Here is a 22,764-nt window from a genome sequence, read left to right as displayed (position 1 = left end):
TAAAGGATATTGTTTAACATTATTGTATCTGAGTTTCACAAACTTTTCACAAACAGGAGATGCTGTTTTTATTTTGCTTTTGCTGATGTAGATTTATCTAAAATTATATCATTTATGTGTGTACAGTTATACATGTAACCTTAGTTTTGCCTATGCTTACATCGTGTGGTCTGTATTTTAAGTTATATACTTACAAGTACATATATGTCTACGTATATGACAACTTGTGTGGATATATAACTTGTGATAGGTTCTCTGTATTATTGTATGTGTGGTGGCAGGTGGGATAGGGTAAGGGACAGTTACTTATTCATATGTTTTGTGTTAATTAAGATGCTTTTTAGTAATAGATGTGAGAGTGTATGTGATTCCAGTTGCCTGCTATGTATCAATCAACATATGGCTGCATATATTCCAATCTGAGTTGCAGGAGTCACCCTATCACGTTTTCTTCAAGGAGTCACCCCATCACTACTCTTTTTGTTGTTCTCTGGTATGGATGACACTTGTGTAAGCCTATTTGTTTCCTAGTGTGTTCCTAACACTGGCTCTTTCCAGCCATTTCTTCCTGTCCTCCCAGAATCTAGCCTAGGGAATGACAGAGAAGCCATCTTTGATGATTTGGAAACAAAGTCAATGAGCACAAAACAGTCATCAAAGGGAATGTTAGTAGTTGATGAAGAATGTGTAGGGAATTCTTAAATTTCTGTTTCTATAATTTTTCTGTGAGAAATTAGTAAAGGAGGTATAAAATAGAGACTTTTTCTTCAAGCAAATAATGTAACAAGAAAGCTAAAGTAATAACTTCCTGAACTGTCTGCAAGGATATTTGAGCTCCTAATGTTACCAAAATGACAGTTTCCTTTTGTGATAATTCAGTGGACTCTAATACTTAAAATTGGGGCACTTTTCTGTATGCATGTTACACTTCAACTAGGAAATTTTTAAAAAATCATATAAATTATTACATAAAAGGCCAAAGAAAAAAATGAGAAGTCTTCCCCAGCAAGGTAAAGCAAATGAACCATTAGGTGCCTGATGACTGGGTCTAAAGAGTTAAGTAAGCCAATAATATAAGAAATATTATTTTAACAGAAAACATTCTAAATATTATAAAATCCTATATTAATGGCAGTCATGAGTCAAGAGTTCTAGCAACCTATTTTGATAAACAGTACAAGATTCTATGGAAAAAGCACTCTTTAATCCCAGTCTAGATACACTGTGAATCCATATAGAGGATGTTCCATAGCATCCATATATTTACATGTGTTTCTATTTATGCATGTGTCACCCACACAGACACATTAATGAAATGCTAGCAACAGTTCCATGTCTTTAAAACACAATAAAGAAAACACTTTGAGGGTGGAAGGAAATGTATTTTCAATAACATATGATCAATAAGAGTGCCAGAAACAAATGGCACTTGGAGAAAATATACATAAAAGGCCTACCTAAATTGATGATATTTTGAGCCCAGAAACTAGGATCACAGTGAAACTGGATGGTATTGTTGGTCACTGGGGAAGCATCACACCTTGCTCGAAGGAGGTGCCGTAACCGGTATGTAATCTAGAAGAAAGGAGAGACAACTCAACATCTTATCAGGCAAATAATTTATTAAGTTCCCAGTAAATACACACGCACACACACACACCAAAAAAAACCCCCCAAAAAAACAAGCATATATAAAATTATAAAAAGTGGACAGATAACACAGTTTTCTTTCCAAAACATGTTAAAAGTTTTGAGGTATAACTCAGTTGGTGATACTGTTGAATACAAAATGGGGAAGTGTCTTCAAGTGATGGGTTAAAGTTAGTTTTTTAAATTAATACTTCATAGAAGCACCAACTAAATATTTGTAAAATAAATTTTAACACATTTTGCTTTTATGTATTATATACTTAACTCTTTTAAAGGATTCAGAATTTAGACCAGGTGGCTAACGAGTTCCAGAGAAGACAAATTAAGCTCTGCACAATAAAGGTAAGTGCAGCTCATAACTAGGCTGCTGGGCGACAGTTCTCCCTGCTGCTGCGCTTTGAATTTCACGCCATCACACCCTCCACGGGCAGCTGTCCGTGAACACTCGCCCTTCTTCCTCAGTCCTTGAAGAGTTTAGCTCCTAGTTCACTATCACCACCTCCAACACTACTCCTGTCCTAATTCTTGATTTTAATATCCAGCTAGATGATCCTTCTTTCCAGCTTGCTTCCTCTAGTGCCCAGACACCAACACTCCCACAAACCCAGAGATCCTCTAAGCCTCTGTCCTTCGAGCTCACCCAACCATTATCCTTATCCTCTATCGCCCAATTCCTCTTTATCCAGTTTAAATCCCAGGGCAATCATAATCATGTCCTTGCATATACCATCCTCAACACCTCTTTCTCTCGCATACCCAGTGACACATCATCCCTTTCCTCTCCTCAACCTTTTCCCCAGACAAAATAAAAGAAACAACCCTGGTCAAATCCAACTGTTGCCTGAACTAATTGGATGACAAAGGGACTGATCTCACTTCAAAATACATGACTACTTACTTCAAGCTGGTCCTTAAGGTTGACTGGCTGTCATATGACATTTCTCTGGTCCTTCACTTCCCCACTCTCCTAAATGACTACTTCAAACCTTTTCTCTCTTCAAATCCACAGTATCTCCTCCCGTTCTCAATCTCAGTTAACCGTCTTGCTTGCTATTTCACTAAGAAAACTTCCATCGCCTGTAATTATTAGTGTTCCCTCCTATTACAATGGATTAAATGGCCATCCTTCTAGCTAAAGCCAATCCTTCTACTTGTGCAGTAACACCCAACCCCTTTTGCCTCCTCAAAAAATCCTTACTCAGCAATGTTCTTCCCTCTCCTGTACCACCAAGCTTTCCACTTTACTGGATCACTCACATCAACATATAAACATGCTTTAACTTTTCCTAGCTAAAAGCGAAACTCTTGGCTCCTTTTGTCCTGGAAGGGAGAAAGGGTCATTAACTGCCCTTCTTTTCTGTTCTTCTTTACAGTAAAACTCTTCAAAGGACTCATTTATATTTATTGTTCCCCATTCCTCTCCTCCCATTCTTTTCTGAAACGACCGGCTTCCGGCTTTCAGTAGCTTTTCACACACAGAACCTGGTCCTCATGGAAACATTTCCTTCACTTGGCTTCCATCGCACTATTATCTCATGGTTTCCCCCCCCCCCTCTCTTTTGCTGGTGAAAATTTAGAAGATACAGAATTTACTTATAACTCAGATAGCTACTATCTATTTGCTAATTATTAAGTTGTGGAAAGGTCTAAAAGTAATATCAAACTTCGCCAAATTCTGTTCCTTAAGTAATAATTTGTTTTCTGCTGTATTTTACTGCCATTCAATGTAAAGAGCTCTCTTGTTGTCAAATTATTTGTATTACCCATCTAAAATTAAAATGTAAACCATTATACTTGTCAAAACTCCTGATGCATGTTTTAGATAATTCTGAGAAATCACAAAGCCTGACTAGTGTAGAAGATAAATCATGGTCATTAAAAATGCTTGTTAATCCCTTCAGATGTATCTAAACGTAAATGAACTAAGGTTTCACACTGAAAACTTAGGTGCTGTTCAAACAGCAAAAGACAAAAATTTTTTTTAAAAATATGAAAACAGCTCTTGAGATTGCAATGCTGTATACTATCTCCTTTCTATTGAAGATAAGATAAACATAAAAAAGAAAAATAAATCTAGTGTTTCTAAGTTTCCAATCCTGTAAAAATTTATAAAGTTTTGGCTGTACTTATAGCTTCTGACAGATGTTATCTGGAACCTTCTTTTTTCACCATTAATCTTTCACTGAGCTCCTATACATCAAGCACTAGATAACACAAAATTCCTACCTTTAAGAAATAAAATCTAATAAGATTCATAGAAAAATATGCAACTGTAATAATAACAACAGATAAATGTGAGATTATTACGACATAAGCACAAGGGCTTTGTAAACAGAGAAAGGAGATCAAACCCCGTCTCGGTCACTGAAGGCTGCCAAGAGGAAAGGAAGCCTTTCCTCTGTGTAGCCTTTAATAAAACAAGTAAAGCAGGGATGTTTCAGAATGTTTATGATCTGACCTCCAGTGACTAAATGTCTTGCAGATCCTTACTACTAAAGGCATGGTCCACAGACGAGCAGCGTCAGTATCGCCGGGAGATGGTCAGAAATACAGAACCTGGCTCCACTCCCGATCTACTGAACTAGAACACTCAGGTGATCAGGGGCTGTATTTTCAGTAGCAAGGTCCAAGGCTCCTGTCAAAGTAGTTCATCAGATCGATAGCCAACGAGCTGAAATATCCAGCACCAATTTCAGCCAATGAGCTAAAATATACTGCCGACAAGAAATAATGTAATGCTGACAAAAGAACAGAGCCTCTGGGCTCAAGTGTCCATGTTGGCATTCTAGCTATCCCTCTTTCTGTGTGAGCTTAGGCATGTTACCTAACTATGTGTCCTAGTTTCATCACCCATGTCATAAAAATAATGTAAACATTTAAATGAAATATTACATGCAAAATGCTCAGAATTAGTGCCTGGCACTGATAGTAAATAGGAATATTTACTATTATCATTATTGTTAGTATTATGTTCAATTGCCACTAAGACAAAACTTGAAAAAGAATAAAATAGGAGTGACAATAGTAAATTAATATTGAAGTTACACCTAAATCATGACAATTTAAATAAAAAATTTTTCACTATCATAATCGATAGATTTATCAGACTGGGACTGCAACTGACTCTCCAAATGGGAGGTGGGGGCCGGGGAGGAAAGGCTGGGAAAATGACCACAAGGCCAAAGAGAAACAGGGGAAAGAGGGAACAACGTGGGGGGAAAGGGACAACCATGTTGCCTTCCCCAGATCAATTATCTTCTGGGTGGTTCAGGCCGAGTGCTACATGAGCGAGTAGCTGAGTCCGGCCACTGGGGAAAGACAAGTGCTGGCACTGGCCTGGGTGGGCCCTCGGCTTGACCTCGGATCCCTGTCACCTAACTGGCCAGGCCCACATCTCCCCTTGGCCCTGAGGTGCCCCGCCTGTCCCAACCAAGACCCGGGGGGGGCCTGGCTTTACACTCCCCGCAATGCACCAACGCCAACTAGATGCGCCCAAGCTTCCAACCTGTGATCATGCCCCCGATGATAGCGCACACGCCCTTCCAGAAACGCATGAAGGACCTGTGCTTGTCTGTCAGCTAAAAATATTTTTTAAAACCAAAATATTTTGATCAATTAAAATTAGAAATAGGTCAAAGGCATTTAAGCACAGATCGACTAATGATCATTTCTGAATTGCCAGCATTCCGATAACTCTGTTTCTCGCTGTGTTTTGACAGTATATTCAATGCCACTCGTCGTCTGTCTTACCAATCGCTTGCTATAAAGTAAGGCTGTGCTGCTGCCACTGGAAACGGCCCATTTGGAAAAATGCATGACATGTTCCAGTTGTTTAGAAAGTCCAGCCACTTCCTGCTGTTGTTGCATAAGTTTCATGCGATGGTCCTTTGCAAGGCTCTGAAAAGAAGAAACATTTTCCAAATCAGTTCAGCCTATAACATGTATTTTAATGGTCATTTTCAGATTATCAAATTAGAATAACCATCATCTCTAAGAACCCAAGTAACAGAAACTGAAAATACTAAGTTTTTTTCCCCCCTTAGGAACACTCTCACTGCAGCAAACAACTGTGCCCCAAATGCCACAGCAACCACCACTGCCTCAGCTGCCCCCACCACCACTCTGGTCTGGTTTTACACACCCTGGGTTTAGGTTTCTGTTCATGCATCTTCCAATATCCAAAAAGGAGCAAAAACCGTAGGTTAACTACAATACAGTAAACTAAATTCAATATGCACAAGTAAAATAGATGTACTACCCAGCAATTTCGTACAGTTACCAGATCATATGATTTACTCAATTGTGTGATTTCACCTTTTGGGCATTCTAGCCCTGAATACAACCAGTTTGTACTCAGTCATAACAAGTGGTAGGCAACAAAGTTTTATATGTGGTAAAAAAAAGATATTATTTTTGTCTATTGAGAATTACCATGGGAGTCCATTCATACAGTGGCAAATGGTGCCAAAGCACTCTTGGAAAAGCTACATAAAACCAGAACACAGAATTTCTCTATGAGGGATTTCCCTTTTTCTAAGGGAAGTACACAAGCCAAGAACACAGATTAATCAAAAGTGTAGAGCACTGAACTTGGGTTGTTTTACAGGTCTCTATCCAAGTCTCCTTTACCTGGAAGGAAAGGGGAGGAAAAACAGAGCTTTCAACTGGTTAAAAAAAAAAAAAAAGTTTAAAAGTAAAATTGCTACACTCCAATCATGGACTTATTTTTATATTCTCAATAAAAAAATGAACCTAAGGTGGCTGGGTGAAAAAGGTAACTACTACAAATTGGTAGTTAAAAAATAGTTACCAGACATGTTTAAAAGGTGCTGTAAAAATTATGTCAATAAAGTTGATTAAAAATAATGAAGTATTATTCCCAAATGAACCAAATCTCAGGTTCAGTCCTAGAGATTTGGGGGTTTGGTCATCTTTTGTTCTTTATCTTCATTTAAAAAAAAAGATATCTGGAAGTGATTCTGATTTACAGTGAAGTTTGGAAACAACCACAGAAATGCGTGCACTACCAATCTCTGAGAAAGCAATTCTAAGTTACCTTTTAAGCAGAGCTTTGAAAACTTTTAAAACTGTTTAAATGCTTCTATTTTTTTTTAAATTACACTTGAAATCTATATAATTTTATTAACTAATGTCACCCCAATAAATTTAATTTAAAAAAAAAAATCACAGAACCTTGAAAAAATAGTTACTATAAATGTAGTCTAATTCCTTCTGGCCAGAATACATCTTCACTAAATAAGTGTATGTTTCTAAAAGACCAGAGAATTATTTAGTCTTTAGTATGGTTGATAAACCACAGAAATTACCACGCTTTCCCAGGAGGTACAGAACTTTCTGACAAAGGCCCTATAATTTTGTCAACTACATAATAAAGACATTGAATGAAATTGTTTCTAGGAGTTATTTTTTTAATCTTCAAATATCACAATTCTTTATTCTCTTCTCATTCTAAATTGCTTCTTTACTGTGAATTCTTTCTGCACTGATATACTACAAGAATACTAAAATATCATGCAATTAATGTTATGTTAATTTACCATGTAGAAATTTTAAGTTCCTATTATTTGAAATCAAACACTGACTTTGGATCTTGACCTTCATGAGTGTAAAAAAAGCTAATAATGAAGACAGTAATATTTTTCTTACCTGTAATGAGAAACAACTATCCAAAGTGCCCTGAGCATGTCTCCTTAATTGGCCTTTGCAATTAAGACTACAAAATATTGAGGGCACGAGGTACCTCCTTTTATCTAATATAAAGTTAAACTTGTATGTATTTGGAAACTAAATATAGCTAACTTAAGAGTATCTTTCTGAAAATGTTGCTCAGTTGCACCCCTTTGGTGAGGCAAAGCTGTCACTTCAATGAATCTCTAGAATGATTCATTTCCTTAACATTTTCAGAGCTCCTTCAAGCAAGGCATTCTGTTTTGCACTATGAAGTAAACAGGAAGAATTAAGACACGCCTACTGGGAGGATCTCCCAACTTGCTAGATGGGACGATGCTTAATTCAGGAATCCTTAATAAAGGCAAGCAATTAGATCTTCACATTTACTCAGCTGAGTTTTTATTCTTTAACATGTCACACAAAGGTTTCTAATAATTCAGTTAACTACACTTACCTTATATTTGTAGGGTATGTCAAAAGCTCAAAAATGCTTTCACTCAATTATTGTATTTGGAAATCAACTAAAGTAGACTAAAGCAATATCACCTATAAAACATCAGGATAGACATTGGTTTCAAAAAACAATTATTATTGGATATACCAGAACCACTGTGTTTTCCATACTTTCCATGAAGAGCCCACTTTGGAAATCCTATAAAGCATATATGGGCATCAACATCATACATGATACTAAATAAGGTTGTTGTTTCCTAGAGAGCACCCATTCATATTTGCCCTTGGTTAAACCTTCTTAATGTAGATTCACTCTCATTTTGGAGGCTATAGTACAATAAAGATTAAAATTTTACAAAAAGACATTCCTAGTGTTTTACAAAGCCAAAAACTGGCTTGACAATGGCGAGCCTGGGAAAGGAAAACGTGGGAATGGAGCATATTATTAAATCATAAAACAATTATATGAAAAAGGCTGGGATTTCAAATTCACAAATGCAGGTGAAACACAATATTAAATTACTACAACATACTGTCCCATTAACAATGACTTACCTCAAGCTGATGCAGTAGAGCTTTCCCTTTTTTATTTATTTCTACCATCAATGTAAATATAGCAACTTTAATATCCTGTTCCACCTGCTTTTGATTTTGATTTACTTCAATTATCCTGAAAATTAAATAAGAGGGGGAAAAATATTAGGCAGAAGGTTTGTTTTACAATATTTAAAATTGATTTTTTTAAGGTCTAAATTAGGCAACTGTTTTTAGCTCTTAAAAGCTCAGCTATTTCTAAGGGTTCTTCAGTTTAAATTGACTTTCTTGAAGATAAGACAGTAGAAATATAATTCGTCTGAAAGACATAGTAGCTTAATTCAACCTTAAAATCAAAATGCATAAAGTTGCCAGAGAATGAACACATTTTAAGAAAATATGGGTTGGGAAGATTATGATAACACCCAGGAAAATCAATACTCAGCCTAAAAGGACGGACAAAAAAAAAAAAGATTTATGAACAAGATAAAAACCATGAATTTGAACAAGTTCTATCATATTCATTGCAACCAAGCAGTAGGAAGGGTAAACATGTCACTCTTATTTAGTCATTTGAATTGCGACAGTGTTCATTATACCTGAATAGAAGCAAAAAGACAACAAGAGTAGTTTGCTACTTTTAATAACACATTTGTCTTTAAGCAGCCAAGTTACTATTTTATGTTTCATCAACCACCAAATGTTTTTTTCCTTTGATAATAGAAACTAGGTGCTGATTTTGTGGAGACCGAGATAGAGAAAATACATAACATCACACCAGAATACCTTACAGAAGCAGAAAATAATTAATGGGGCACACACTGAACATAATGAGATAAATAAAAAAACTTCTTTCCTTCTGTCTGCTTCTCCTATAGTGATCCTCCAAAATTTAAGACCAAAAGGGCAGAGATTTTATTCTCTCTTGGAAATTCTTCAAGATATTTATTTGACATCAATACTGGCTATAAGATCAAGTAAACCAGACAGGTCTGGAAAACAAACAACCTTAAAAAAACTAGTTTAAATCCTCATGATGGTAGAATAGGATGAAAAATAGACAAGCAGTGCCATGTTTGCACATGTATGAAAATGAATTAACTGCAAAGTCAGTCAGTCCAGTAAATTTAATCCTTCTACAATCAGGTACACTATAAAGACATGAGCAATTATAATACCTAATCCAAAGATTCTTCAATTTTTGCCACAGTTCAAAACCCAAAATCCTTCTACACAATGTGTTACTTTGGAAAAGCAGCATAAACCACTAACAAAAAGGTTAAAAAAAAATAAGTTTGGAGACTTCACAGTATCTGATTTTTAAGACTTACTATAAAAAGTTATGAAGTGGGGTATTGGCAAAAAAGAAAAACAATGGAACAGAGCCCAGACATATATGGTCACACATATATGTTCAACTGATTTTCCACAAAGGTGCCAGGGCAACTCAACAGCAACAGGGTAGTCTTTTCAACAAATGGCATTGGAACAAATGGACATCCATATGTTGTTGTTTTTTAAAAGTGACTTTGGCCCATAGTTCATACTATGTATGCAGTGAAAGAGTAAGAAAAAAGTCAAAAGGATAAAGTTCATCAAGGATCTTTCACCTAAAATTAGTCATTTTACAATTGCTATCATTTGCTACTAGGTGGTAGAAATGCCTATAATTATCTCTCCTTATTATTCCATAAATATTCATTACAAGTTTTCAATTTACTCAAGTACAAAAATCTTTAAACTCACCACTTACTCTATTTGGTAAAATACATTATTGTGATTAGAATATGGTAAGTAACCAAATAGTATTTGGTTAACTGTAGTTGTTATGTGAAAGAGAAAAGTAAAATGAGATGAGAGCTGACAAAAATAATAACAACTAAGACACAATAAAACTGTTATTACCACAATATAATGAATAGATATATCAGTAATAATGGGGCATCAATAAAAGGTTACATTATATTTAAGAATCTTTTTTTAAAAACCCACGTAAACCAGAGACTTCTTTGGAAAAAAATGCTTAAATGCCCCAGCCTAGTCATGTAAGAAATGATAATAACAACCGATTACAGAAGATGAGCTACCAAAGGCTGACACGATTGTCCCTGTGAATACCACTCAGACCCTCTGCGATGTGTCTCCTCTTCAGGCTCTTTCTAATAAGCATCTCTTGATCCAGTTAGGCAGCGACACGTTAGTTTTGTGTGCGAAACACCAGAAGAAAAGGACATGTGGTTTCACAGGTGCTGTCAAATGTGTGCCCGAAATGGGATAGAAAGGGGGCCAAGCTCCCACTTCCCCACAGAGGTCAGTGGTTTGCTCCCTCAGTCACTGAACTGTGAGACAGGAGCCTTTGGACAGTTGATGATTTCCTCCTTTGGAGGCCAAAAAGTATAACAGGTAATATGTAGAAACTGGAAGTATCGTATGTGACAAGGAATAAAAGAAAGGTATGTGAGAGTTTAATGACCCTTGTCTCCTGGTGTCTAGTATCTCCACTTCACAGCCCATAGGAGTTATCTCCAAGTTCAGCAATCCTCAAAATAGCAGTTATGTATATCATTGTTAAAACATTTTACAATACTGGCAAAATAGTTTTTTATTTTTAAATCCTGTCACTTCTTTAAAATTGGAAAATACCAGATAACTATAAATCATCAATACCTTCCAGATAAATGAGCAACTTCTAAATGTAGTTTATTACCACAATAGTTTTAAAATTTCATGGCTGAAAAGATGCTTTCCAACCCAAAGTTTCCAGAAACCCAGAGTTTCTGGAAAAGTCTTATCAACTATGTATTATTAGAGCCATCTGACAGCTTTCTTCAACCTACTTCACCATGAGTTAAGTAAAATGTCTGTCCTAAAAGTAAATATAATTAACATTATATAAAGATAAACTTTATAAATTTACCTGTTTTGGATCTGATTTCCTGTGTATTTTATGTATTTTGTTTTTTCCATCAGTTTGGTGATTAGTGTATCTATGATCACTTTCTGATTCTGGAACGCTTCTTCTATAAATTGATACCTGAAGAAATAAGTAAAGAAGTCATTTATTTCACATGATTTTCTTTGTCTAAAATGAGGAAAAGCCCCAAAGAAATAACTAATAGAAAACAACTTAAGATAATAAGAGTATAAAGGATATAAATAATAATCAGTTAAAAATACCAAATATATGCCAAGAAGGCAGGTTTTCCCCCTCCCCTCAAAATTACCCCATAAGAAAGAGGGAGTCTTTACAGATATTACTCATGGACACTCTAAGTTGTTTTGAAAATCTGGGAAAGGCACACTTTCATAATCATAGTTTTAGAGGCTTAGAGAGCTCACTTGGCAGACCTGTCAAAAAGTAATCATAGTAATTAAGCAGATTTATTAACTATTTTACAATTTCATAATTATGAAAGTCTGATGCTATAAACAAACATTTTGAAGATCATTTTTAAAGAATAAAGTTATGGGCCAGCTGAGTGGCTCAGTTGGTTAAGAGCCTGAGCTCTGAGCAACAGGGCCGCCGGTTCGATTCCCACATGGGTCAGTGAGCTGTGCCTGAGCTGAGCTGCCACTGACCTGCCAACAGGTGGCAGGATGGCTCAGCTGGTGAGAGCACATGCTCCTAACAACAAGGTTGCCAGTTCAACTCCCACATGGGATGGTGAAACTAAGATTGAACATGGCACCTTGAGCTGAGCTGCTGCTGAGCTGCCAAAAGGTGGCAGGGGATGGGTCAGCTGGTGAGAGCACCAACTCCTAACAACAAAGTTGCCGGTTCAACTCCCGCATGGGATGGTGGGCTATGCCCACCTGCAACTAAGACTGAACACGGCACCTTGAGCTGAGCGGCCGCGAGCTGCCCAAGGGCAGCCAGATGGCGACTGGACTTGGAGCTGAGCTAGCTGCGCCCTCCATAACTAAGACTGAAGGGGAACTGGCTGTTCCCCTTCCCCAATAAAATCTTTAAAATAAAGTTGTGCTGTGGAAGTCACAAATATTTGCCTTTAGCATACATGGGGAACAGGGGTTCCCTGGGGGGAGTTATGCCTTGATGTTTTTGGATCTTGATGGGTTTGGACTGATTATTAATTATTCCATTCTCCCCCTTTATCTTGATAATCATACTTTTACTATTCTTTTAGTGACTATTCTAGATGTTACAAAATGCAGATCTTGACTTATCATCTAATATTAATTTGTACTTTTTTACCATCTTCCTAAATTATGTTAAGCCTTAGACCATGAAGTCCACATTCTTCTAATATGCCTGCTGTGTGACATACAACACACACATGACATACACCAACAACATGTTTAATGCTGTGTAAGTCAACATTTACATTTACTCATTTTAATTGCTCTTATTCCATCATGCATCATCTATCGATACCATTTTTCTTCTGCCTAAAGTGTACTTCATAGTGAGGGCTCACTGGAGATATATTCTCCCAGATAATTTTGTCTAAAAATGTCTTTCATTAATTAACCTTTATATTGGAAGAATATGTTCACTGGGTATAGAATTTTAGTTTTGCAGTTATTTTCTCTTTGCACTTTAAAAATATTATTTTCTTTTTAAATTTCTGGCTCGGGGCTCATGGGGCTTCTCAAATATGGGCTAGATGTCTTTCTTCAGTATTATGAAGTTACAAGTCGTTATATTCTGTCCTGTGTTACTTCCTCTCCATTCTCTCTTCTCTCCTTGTTGGACCCCAGTAACACCCTGTGCCACCATCTTCGGTACCCCTCTTCTGCTTTCTCTCCTTTGGTTTGTCATGCTTCAACCTGGACATTTTCTTCATTTTATTCTTGTTTATTAATTCTCCTTTCCTGCTGTGTCTAATCTGCTGTTAAACGCTCTATAAATTCCATTTCTTTAAATTGCCAGTCTTAGACCTCCAACTCATTCTTTTTTTTTTATCGTTTTCAGTTCTCCATCCAAATTTTCCATTTTGTCTCTTATCATCTTCAATATGAGATGGAGCCCTGAGGGTCTTTTTATATTGTTTGTTGTATCTGTTAGATTTTGTTCACACTGAGTTATCTCCTAGCATACTTGGTTATTTCTGTGTGCTGGACCATTTTGCAAAATGCTTTATTGAATACTGAGGACTAGAATGATGTTTTCTTTCTTCAGGGAGGATTTACATGTAATTTTGCCAAGTCCCTTGGGGCACCAGTAATATGATTTCAATTTAATCCAACTATGAACTGAGAAGATTTGATGCTGAGCTTTAGTTCCTCTGAGGAATTACCATCTAGCTGGTTCCTCTTTACAATAAAATAATAGTGTAGATTTTCAGGGTCCCAAGTCAAGGCCATGCCCCCTGTGACCACTGAACTCCAATCCCTGTCTTCCCAGCTCTGTGAGCCCATTAAAAGTACTCCCCAACCTCTGGGCAAAGGCCTCAAAAGGGAAAAAATCCTCTACCATTCTTTGTACCCTGGGGTCCAGTAATTCTTTACTACTAAGCTCTAAAATTTCTTATCAATGATATCTGTATTTTGTCCGGGTTTACCTACTCTGCCATTATCAGGAGCCTAGAATATTTTAAGCAATTAGATATGTATCAGTTAATCAGAATCTCACTGTTTAAATCAGTGGTTGCTAACTCAAATGCTTATGAAGGTCAGATTTAAAAGTGGGCTTTAGATGGGAACTATGATGACTTGGAAAAGGCATGTCTCCTTCTAACGAGCACTCAAGTCAATTCCAGTCAAATGCAGACACGAAAGCATATGGGGTCCAGGACTACAGCAGCTTCCATTTTTTCTCAAAATACCAAAGATCTAGTTTTTCGCTCTGTTTTGTTTTGAAATGTAAAATCTCATTTTACAACCCTGGCAACTAATTCCACATATTTCAAAACAGTGTGTGGGCCAACGTGAGGTTCTTCACTCAGGGTGATTTTGCTCCCTAATGCATTTGGCCATGTCTGGAGACAGTTTTGGTTGGGATAGCTGGGGGGATACTATTGGAATCTAGTGAATAGAGGTCAAAGGTGCAGGTAACACCACACAATGCTCCGGCAGCCCCCCCCACAACAAATAATTATCTGGCTTAAATGTCAGTAGTGCCCACGTTGAAAAATTCCTGACTAGGCCAACACACTACTGGTCAAACAAAACATTATCTGCAAACTGCCATTTGGCTGGGTGTCAGCAGTCCTCTAGTCGTCATAAATCTGCGTTACAAATCTATATGTACAATGAAAGATGCTCGTACCTATGCTCTTTATGTTCTAATAACTGGCAGTCCCGACATGTTAATTTGTCACATGTTTCACAGTAAAGCTTTAGCTGTTCCTTCTTATGGAAAGGACAAAACACTGGCCGCTGACTGGTCACACCAACTGCCTCTGTAGAAACAATGAGGCAAAAAAAAGAAAATTAACGCAATTGAATAGTAAATAATTATTAGGCTATCTATTTAAATTCAAATCCACTGAGACCTAAAAGAGCTATAGTTTCATCAACATCACTTCACTAGGTTTTACAGATATCAAAATATTATGTATTTTCAGCATTTCAGAAGGAAAATATAAATAAGCTTTTCAATTTCTAACGTATAAATTAAAATTAATTCAGGAGAAAGAAAATGTATAGTTAAAAAGATGCTTTATGGAATTACAAAGTCTCAAGAAAATAGCCCAGATAAATGAGTATGAATCAATTAGATGTTTTCTGTTCCAACTAAGGGAGGAAATTTTTTCAATGCAATTCAGAAAATCTAATAAAAATGTATAAAAGGTGTGGCAAAAAAAATTATTTCCCCACTTTTGCAAAAATCCTAACAGAGGATACCTATTAACACAGAAATAATCATAAAGTTTTCACTATTATATTGTAGTCATTCGTGTAACTTTTCAAGTTATCCAGAATAGGGATGAAACTGGGTAATGCTTATGTTATAATGTTAAAAATAAATAAATAATGTTAAATAGAATACAAATAAATACAATAATTGATTAAACAGTAAACACCAGTTATCTCACTAAGAATTAAAGGTAAAACCAAACATTTCAGAAATAATCCCATGTACTGAGATAACCACTATTAATAACCTGCTGTGTGTTCCTCTGGCTGTTTTTCTATGTATAACTACATATACCAGTGGGTATATTTTGCTTTATAAAATTTAAAAAATGGTAGTACACATACTGTCTTGTAAGTTTTCTTTTTTTACTCAACTTTTTTTTTTTTTACTTAACTTTTTTTTCACTTAACTTTTAGATACCTTTCTGTGTTAGTAAATATATCCACTTATTTCTTAGCTCTAGAGTATTCCACCTGCCAGTGGACGCCTGAATGTTTCTCACTTGTCAGTGTTGTATGATAGTGCTAAAATAAACATGAAATGTATAAATCCTTGACTGTTTCTGTACGACAAATTCCTAGAATTGTTGGGTTCAAGGGTAATTTATATATACATAAGTAAATAGTCCTCCAAAAAATTGTACCAATTTGTACTCCTACCAGTGTAGAGTGGCTATTACCTTACTAATGGGGTTATCTCAATATTTTTAATCTTCACCAATTTGATAACAGAACTTTAAAATAAAACTAAGATAAGCTGAAAGGAATTAAAGATAGTATTAGTGAACTAAAAAAATATAACAGATAGTTAGATAAATTTAAGGAGCTGTTTCTGTGGATAAAAACAAAAAGACAACCTACTACCTACTCAGATTAAAAAGATAAAAACATATAAAATTCAGAATGAAAAAAGGGGACTAACCAGATAGAAAAAATAAGCGATGTTTAAAAGAAAATTAAAAGCACAACACATCAAGACCAAATGGAATTCCAGCAATTAGCAGACATTTAATCCTGTCCAAAACGTCTAATGAGACATTTGATCCATGCTGTAAGGTCTTTGGTATTTGGTTCTGTGCAAAACATCCATGGAGACATTTGGTCCATGCCAAAAGGTCCATGATATTTGGTCCTTGATATGTGCCATTACCAGTTGGGTTACCAAAGCAAGAAGGGTTTTATTATTGGCAATACAACCACAGCATAATATTGGACCAATAAAACATGATAATATTTTTTATGTATTAATCCTGCAAACTGAAAGTATGGGCTATGTGAACCCAGGAACGTTTTTCTAAGCGTGGATGCTTTTGATAGGACCAAATTTCAAGGGTCTTTGGTGTGGATCAAATTTCCCAGTGGATATTTTTGGACAGGACCAAACGTCCTGCAAGGATTCCAGCAATGCAAAGATGGTTCAATATCAGTAATCTGAATCTCCTCATAACTCCCTGCACCCTTCTCCTTAATGTTCATGTCATCTGGGTATCATGGTTGATAGGGTGACCATATATCCTTAGTTGGCTTGGGATATCCTAGTTTGTGCCTGCTATGTAGGAATAATTATTTATAGAGCTTTTGATTTAGATAATTAGGACATCATATCACCCATTTACAGACTTCCTTTATTTATCGAAGAATTTAGATCCTGACTCACAGTCATCCTTCTAGTACTTCTTCTCATCATTTGGCCTCCAACCTACATCATAAATCTGAGTTTGGTACGCCTTTCGTGTGTGCCAATAGAACTTATGAGGCCAAACTACATTTTCTAATTTGTTTATAGTCTTCATTATACTAATAACTACGAAGGGTAGGAAGTATCTGTCCTAAATTATCTTTTCATCTCTAGTACCTAGCAAAGCTCCTGCAATATATTGGGTTGTTGGAAAAGTTACGAAGTAAAATACGTCATGACTTTTCTGACAACCAATAGAACAGGCATACAAACACTGGTTGATTCAATGAATAAAAAGCAGCAAAATAATTTTTAAACAAAAATATATTAATGAGCCATAAAAATGAAATTTTAATAGATATTGCAACATGGATGAACCCTGAAAATATTGTGATAAGTGAAATAAGCCAGATATCAAAGGGCAAATACTGTATGATTCCACTTGAATGAAGTATCTAGAAAAAGCAAATTCACAGACAAAAAGTAGATTACAGATTAGCAGGAGCTGGGGGTAGAGAGGAATGGGCAGTTATTACTTAATGGGTACAGTTTCCTTTTGGGGTGATAAAAGTTTTGTAAATAGATAGTGGTGATGGTTGCATAACACTGTAAATGCAAGTAATGTCACTGAATTGTACACTTAAAACTGGTTAAAAATGGCAAATTTTAGCTTACATATATTTTACTATAATAGAAAAAGTATTAGTGAACTATGCATTATAAGCAACAAAACAAGAACCCTGAAGCCACAATTACATAAAAAGCAAAGCTTATTTGATTATCTATATATATTAAATACCAAAACTGGTTTACTATAAGAATATCAGAGGGAAAACAGTTGCAAAACTATTTTTAAGCCCATCCTTTGTCATCTTAGAAATATAAGAAGAGGTGAGAGAAAATAAGTTTAAGAAGCACTTTTATTTTTTCATTTGCTGTCCATTCACACCAAATGAAGGCATTTATAGGAAAAGTGGGTTGGGAGTATGACTATAAGGCCGAAAGATTCTGCATCTATTCAGGCTTATAAATATTTATTAGTATTGAAATTTCAACTATAATGTAGACTGCGTTATTTAAAAAAAAAACAAGAGTATATTAATACTTACAAGAGTATGAACACGTCAGTGTACGAAGGGAAAACAAGCTGGTGGGAGGGATGGAGAAAAGCGTCTAGAAGAACTAAGTCATTACCTGGAGACACTTCCTCTTTCTCTCTCACAGTGTGGTCTTTTGTGAACTTCACCCTTTGATGAGCTCTGATGCATGTCTTGCAGAGCCATTCAACACACTCGACACAAAACCCATTAGCTTCTGCATTGTCCTCACAGCTTGTACACACCTAATAAAAAAACACATTACATAAATTTTTGATAAAAACTAAATGGTGGTCACACCACTAGTCATATATCAATGATACACCAACCGTACTTAACTCTATCAATTATCTTAACACTGTTCGTAAATTTAAACTGACATTATGTATGAAATCACAAACATATGAAATGGAAATATAAGGACACCGTCCTTAGATCAATATAGCAAAAATTATAGGCATTATGTAAATGTTGAGGATACAACAATCAGAAAAAGCAAACAGTCTCTGCCCTTTAGATACCTAGTCTCATACATAGATGGAGCGGGGGTTCAAATTCCACTTCAGCCATTCACTAGCTGAGTGGTCTTGGGCAGGTTACTTAAAATGCTCACCTTTAAAACGAGGGTAATAACACCGATTTCACTGAGTAGTTGTGAAGATTAAATGTGAGGGAAACAAACACTGCTGGAATAATCACACTGATACAAAACTACAAGCTGAGACGTGCCATAAAGGAAAAGCACGAGAAGCTGTGAAGAACATTTGTTGGAGGCAGCTGATCCCATTTTAGTGGGGTTCGAGGAGGGGGGAAAGTGCGAGGTTGCCCAGGCAAAGCCTTCTCTAAGGAGATCATATTGGCACTAAGATATGAAACTTGAATCACCAGTTACTGATGAAAAGCCTTTTAGGCCGAGAGAACAGCATGTACAAAAGCCTCCGGCAAGAAGAGCCCGATAGGACCAAAGAAGCGACAGGAAGCCAGCGTGACAGCAGTGGGGATCAGGGCAAGAGTGGCAAGGGGCTGGGGGCACGGCAGGCAGGGGCCAGGTCGCACGGCTCACAGGACGGGTGGTGTGTGTCTAAAGAAGTCCCCTAAAAGATTTTAAGTAAATAAGTGATTTGTATTTTTAAAATCACTGTCGCTGCCATGTAAAGAACAGATTAGAAAAGGGGCAAGTGTTTCTGCCGAGAGTCCAGGAGGAAGCTTTTTCAGTGGTTTGGGTGAGAGTGGGCAGGAGTAGGCACGAATGAGGAAGATTTAGGAAGTAAAACTGACTGGTGTGGAAAATGCCCTGGATATGGGAGGTGATGATAGAATAGCTCTGTTTCTAGCTTGTATAACTGTGTGGAAGGTGTTCTCTGAGGACGGATATTAAAGTTATACAACATATAAGCAGTCCTATGGTGTCATTTGTGGTTGGTGAAAACAATTTCCCCGTCCGTCAGTGGTTTACATTGGCCAAACCCCAAATACCTGGATAACATTTCCATAAACCAAAACCTGCCTCTGCCCAGCTCTTACCACCTTCAACCTTTCTAATATCATTTGAGGCCACTCCTGCCTCCAGAAGTCATTGGGGTTCCCTGATTGCTCCAGATCCTCTGATATACCCCTGAATGCCCATCTGGCTCTCAGCACCATTCTTTTCCCTTTGAGTCTGCAGATTTTTGTTAGATCTGGGGATTGGTCTCATCCACTCCCTTAGCTCCAACTGTCACCTCTATAAAGAGGTCCCCTAAAATAGAATCTCCACACTATGCTACAAAATGGAATGAGGGTCTCTGTACATGCTGCTAGGGAGGGATCTCTAGTACTAAATAAAGTAAAATTTAAAAAGCAAAGTGGAAAAACATAAATGCTACTGCTTATCTTTTTAAAATTACTTAAAATTATATATAAAATAATATTAAAAATGAAAAGCGAAACCATTAAAGAAATTAAGAAATAAGGCAGCTGGGTAGATGAGACAAGGATAGACGTCTGAGTTCAATGAACACACACTGTGTCACAGACTCCCCTTTACAGCTATACAAATCTATACAAATGGTTTACATGTAGTTATACAAATATAAATTTAAAAAATTAAATCCCTAAACTTCAAAGCAAAATGAAGCAGATGAACCTACCATATTTCCCCACGTATAAGACGCACCCTTTTTCAAAAAATTTGGGGTCTAAAAACTGGGTAGGTCTTATACAGTGGTTGTAGATTTCAAATGCCATAGATGGAACTGAGGACGAGGCAATCTATGAAGACAGTGATCCATCATCAGACACAGATGAGGACAAGCTCATGGTTGGGAGTTTTTACAGTGATGAGGAGTTGTATGAATTTTATGATGAATAAAAATTGAGTTCAATAACTTTATGTAATACATTTTTTTCAAATTTCAGGCCCCCAAATTAAGGTGCTTCTTATACATGGGGGCGTCTTATACATGGGGAAATACGGTACCTATCAAGTGGGTATGTTCCAACCAAACAGAGAATTATGTTTCAAGTAACTTTAAAACATGATGATTTGATTGACTATCTCCGGTGTATACACATAGTCCTGTTTTCTTTCTTGCTTTCTGTTTTGACAGAAACAATGCTATAATTTCTACTTTCAGTACCAAGTCTGTTCTATATCCTTAGTCTGCAAGCCGTCTGTATGCTTTATGAGCTGGTTTCACATTAGATTCCAACAATGTGGACATTTTTCCCAATCTTGAGAAAGAACAAAGTTGGAGTATAACACTACCTGATTTCAAACTACATTATAAGGCTATGGTAATCAAAACAGCATGGCACTGGCATAAAAACACACACATAGATCAATGGAACAGAATCGAGAACCTGGAAATAAACCCATGCCAATATGGTCACTTAATCTATGATGAAGGTGGCAAGAATATACAATGGGATATAGACAGTCTGCTCGATAAACATTGGGAAAGCTGGACAATACATGCAAAAGAATAAAACTGGACCCCTTTCTTATACCATATACAATAAACTCAAAATGGATTAAAGACTTAAATATAAGACCCCAAACTATAAAGCTCCTAGAAGGAAACACAGGCGGTAAACTCTTTGACATTGCTCTTAGTAATATTTTGGGGGGCATGTATCTTTGGGTAAGGGAAACAAAAGAAAAAATAAACAACTGGGACTATATCAAACTAAAACATTTTTGCATAGTGAAGGAAACCATCAATGAAACAAAAAGACAACCTACTGAATGGAAGAAGATAGTCACTCACAGACACAGACAACAGTTGAGTGGTTACGGGGGGGGGGGGGGTGGTAGAGGAGGGTAAAGAGGGTCAAATATATGGTGATGGAAGGAAAACTGACTCTGGGTGGTCCTCATACAATGTGATATATAGAGGGTGCCAAAAACATGTATACACATTTTAAGAAAGGAAAAAACTGTATTAAAATTGTAATATATACTGATAACAAAAGATGAATACAAGTCATGTGTATACTTTTTTTTGGCACCCCTAGGAGATGATGCGTTATAGAATTGTATGCTTGAAACCTATGTAATTTTACTAACCGTTGTCACCCCAATAAATTAAAAAAAAAAGTCACCAATGATACATCTAATAAAGGGTTAATATCCAAAATACATAAGGAACTCATACAACTTAACAACAACAACAAAATACCCCAAACAATCTGATTTTACAAATGGCAGAGGACCTAAACAGACATTTCTTCAAAGAGGACATACAGATGGCCAACAGACATATGAAAAGATGCTCTATGTCACTAATTATCAGAGAAATGCAAATTAAAACCACAATGACAGAAACAAACTAGTAGATATATAGAGAGAACATCTGCCAGATGGGAGATGGGAGGAAGGTTGGGAGGGATGGGTGAAAAAGGTGAAGGGATTAAGAATTACAAATTGCCATTTATAAAAATTAGTCATAGGATGTACAGTACAGCGTGAGACATATAGTCATTAATATTGTAATAACTATGTTATGGTATCAGATGGGTACTAGGCTTATTGGGGTGATCACCCCAATTATATACATGTTTAATCACTATGTTGAACACCTGAAACTAATATGTATAGCAAATGTAAGTGAAGAAATCTTTCTGCTGAAAGGCACCGCCATCCTGGCATGAGGCCTCTCATCTTCCCATGTGATCAGGTATGTCAAGTTCTGTGTGGACTGTGACCCCCGCCCCCAGCAACCCCCTTTCCTTACCCTTACTACTATGCTAGTTCAGCTCTCACTACCTCTTGCCTAATGAACATAAACTTACTGAAAACTGATTATACAGAGGCATAAAGTAGCCCCTTAAATTCGTCCTTTAGATTTGAAGCCCTTCAAATTTCATCTCTTATAATTTTGTCATATCACTACTCCACCCTGTTACTTATGCTGCTTTGCTTCTGAATTTTCTGGATTGAGCATTCCCATGTACTACTAGGTTTCACCTGATGAAGTAAAGTTGGTGCGTAATATGACTAAGAGAATATATCCAATATAAATATTATCACATATAACGCAAAGTGACACGGCACTCTAGACGACAGAAACGAAATCAGTCATATTGAGAAGGGAACTTGCAGAGGGGTTAAGCATTTGACACTGCAGCTCACTCACATAAATAATGTTGTTTCCATTCCTTAGTGCCGGTTTCACAACAATCAGAAAGTTTATTCCCTGCACCAAGCCCTGTTTTGGCCTTTGGTGAAAGTTCACATTAGGAAGAGTTGTGGATACTTTTGAAACATAGACATATTTTAGTTAGTGGCTGTTCATTGAAAGTGAACCCTCTATTCCTATAGCCCCAAGAAAAACAAGCTGCAAATGAAAAGTACAGGCACTG

At 36.6% G+C, this 22,764-nt stretch overlaps 1 protein-coding gene across 2 annotated transcripts in view; it reads right to left on the bottom strand.

Moving 5' to 3' along the window:
- Positions 1–22,764, bottom strand: part of TRIM24 (tripartite motif containing 24) — a 95,259-nt gene that overhangs the window by 23,990 nt on the left and 48,505 nt on the right. For both annotated transcript variants that reach the window (XM_019653289.1, XM_019653287.1), the window contains exons 3-8: positions 18,020–18,167; positions 14,558–14,690; positions 11,246–11,362; positions 8,350–8,464; positions 5,401–5,547; positions 1,458–1,575 (exon numbers count right to left, since the gene is read on the bottom strand). In XM_019653289.1, the coding sequence (XP_019508834.1) occupies positions 1,458–1,575; positions 5,401–5,547; positions 8,350–8,464; positions 11,246–11,362; positions 14,558–14,690; positions 18,020–18,167 (778 nt within the window). The remainder of the gene's footprint in view (positions 1–1,457; positions 1,576–5,400; positions 5,548–8,349; positions 8,465–11,245; positions 11,363–14,557; positions 14,691–18,019; positions 18,168–22,764) is intronic.

This window comes from Hipposideros armiger, unplaced genomic scaffold, assembly GCF_001890085.2.
Source record: "Hipposideros armiger isolate ML-2016 unplaced genomic scaffold, ASM189008v1 scaffold_201, whole genome shotgun sequence".
In the NCBI taxonomy this organism is placed as follows: domain Eukaryota; kingdom Metazoa; phylum Chordata; class Mammalia; order Chiroptera; family Hipposideridae; genus Hipposideros; species Hipposideros armiger.
Note: the sequence above shows the minus strand (reverse complement) of the source record. Positions and strands in the feature narration are given on the sequence as shown.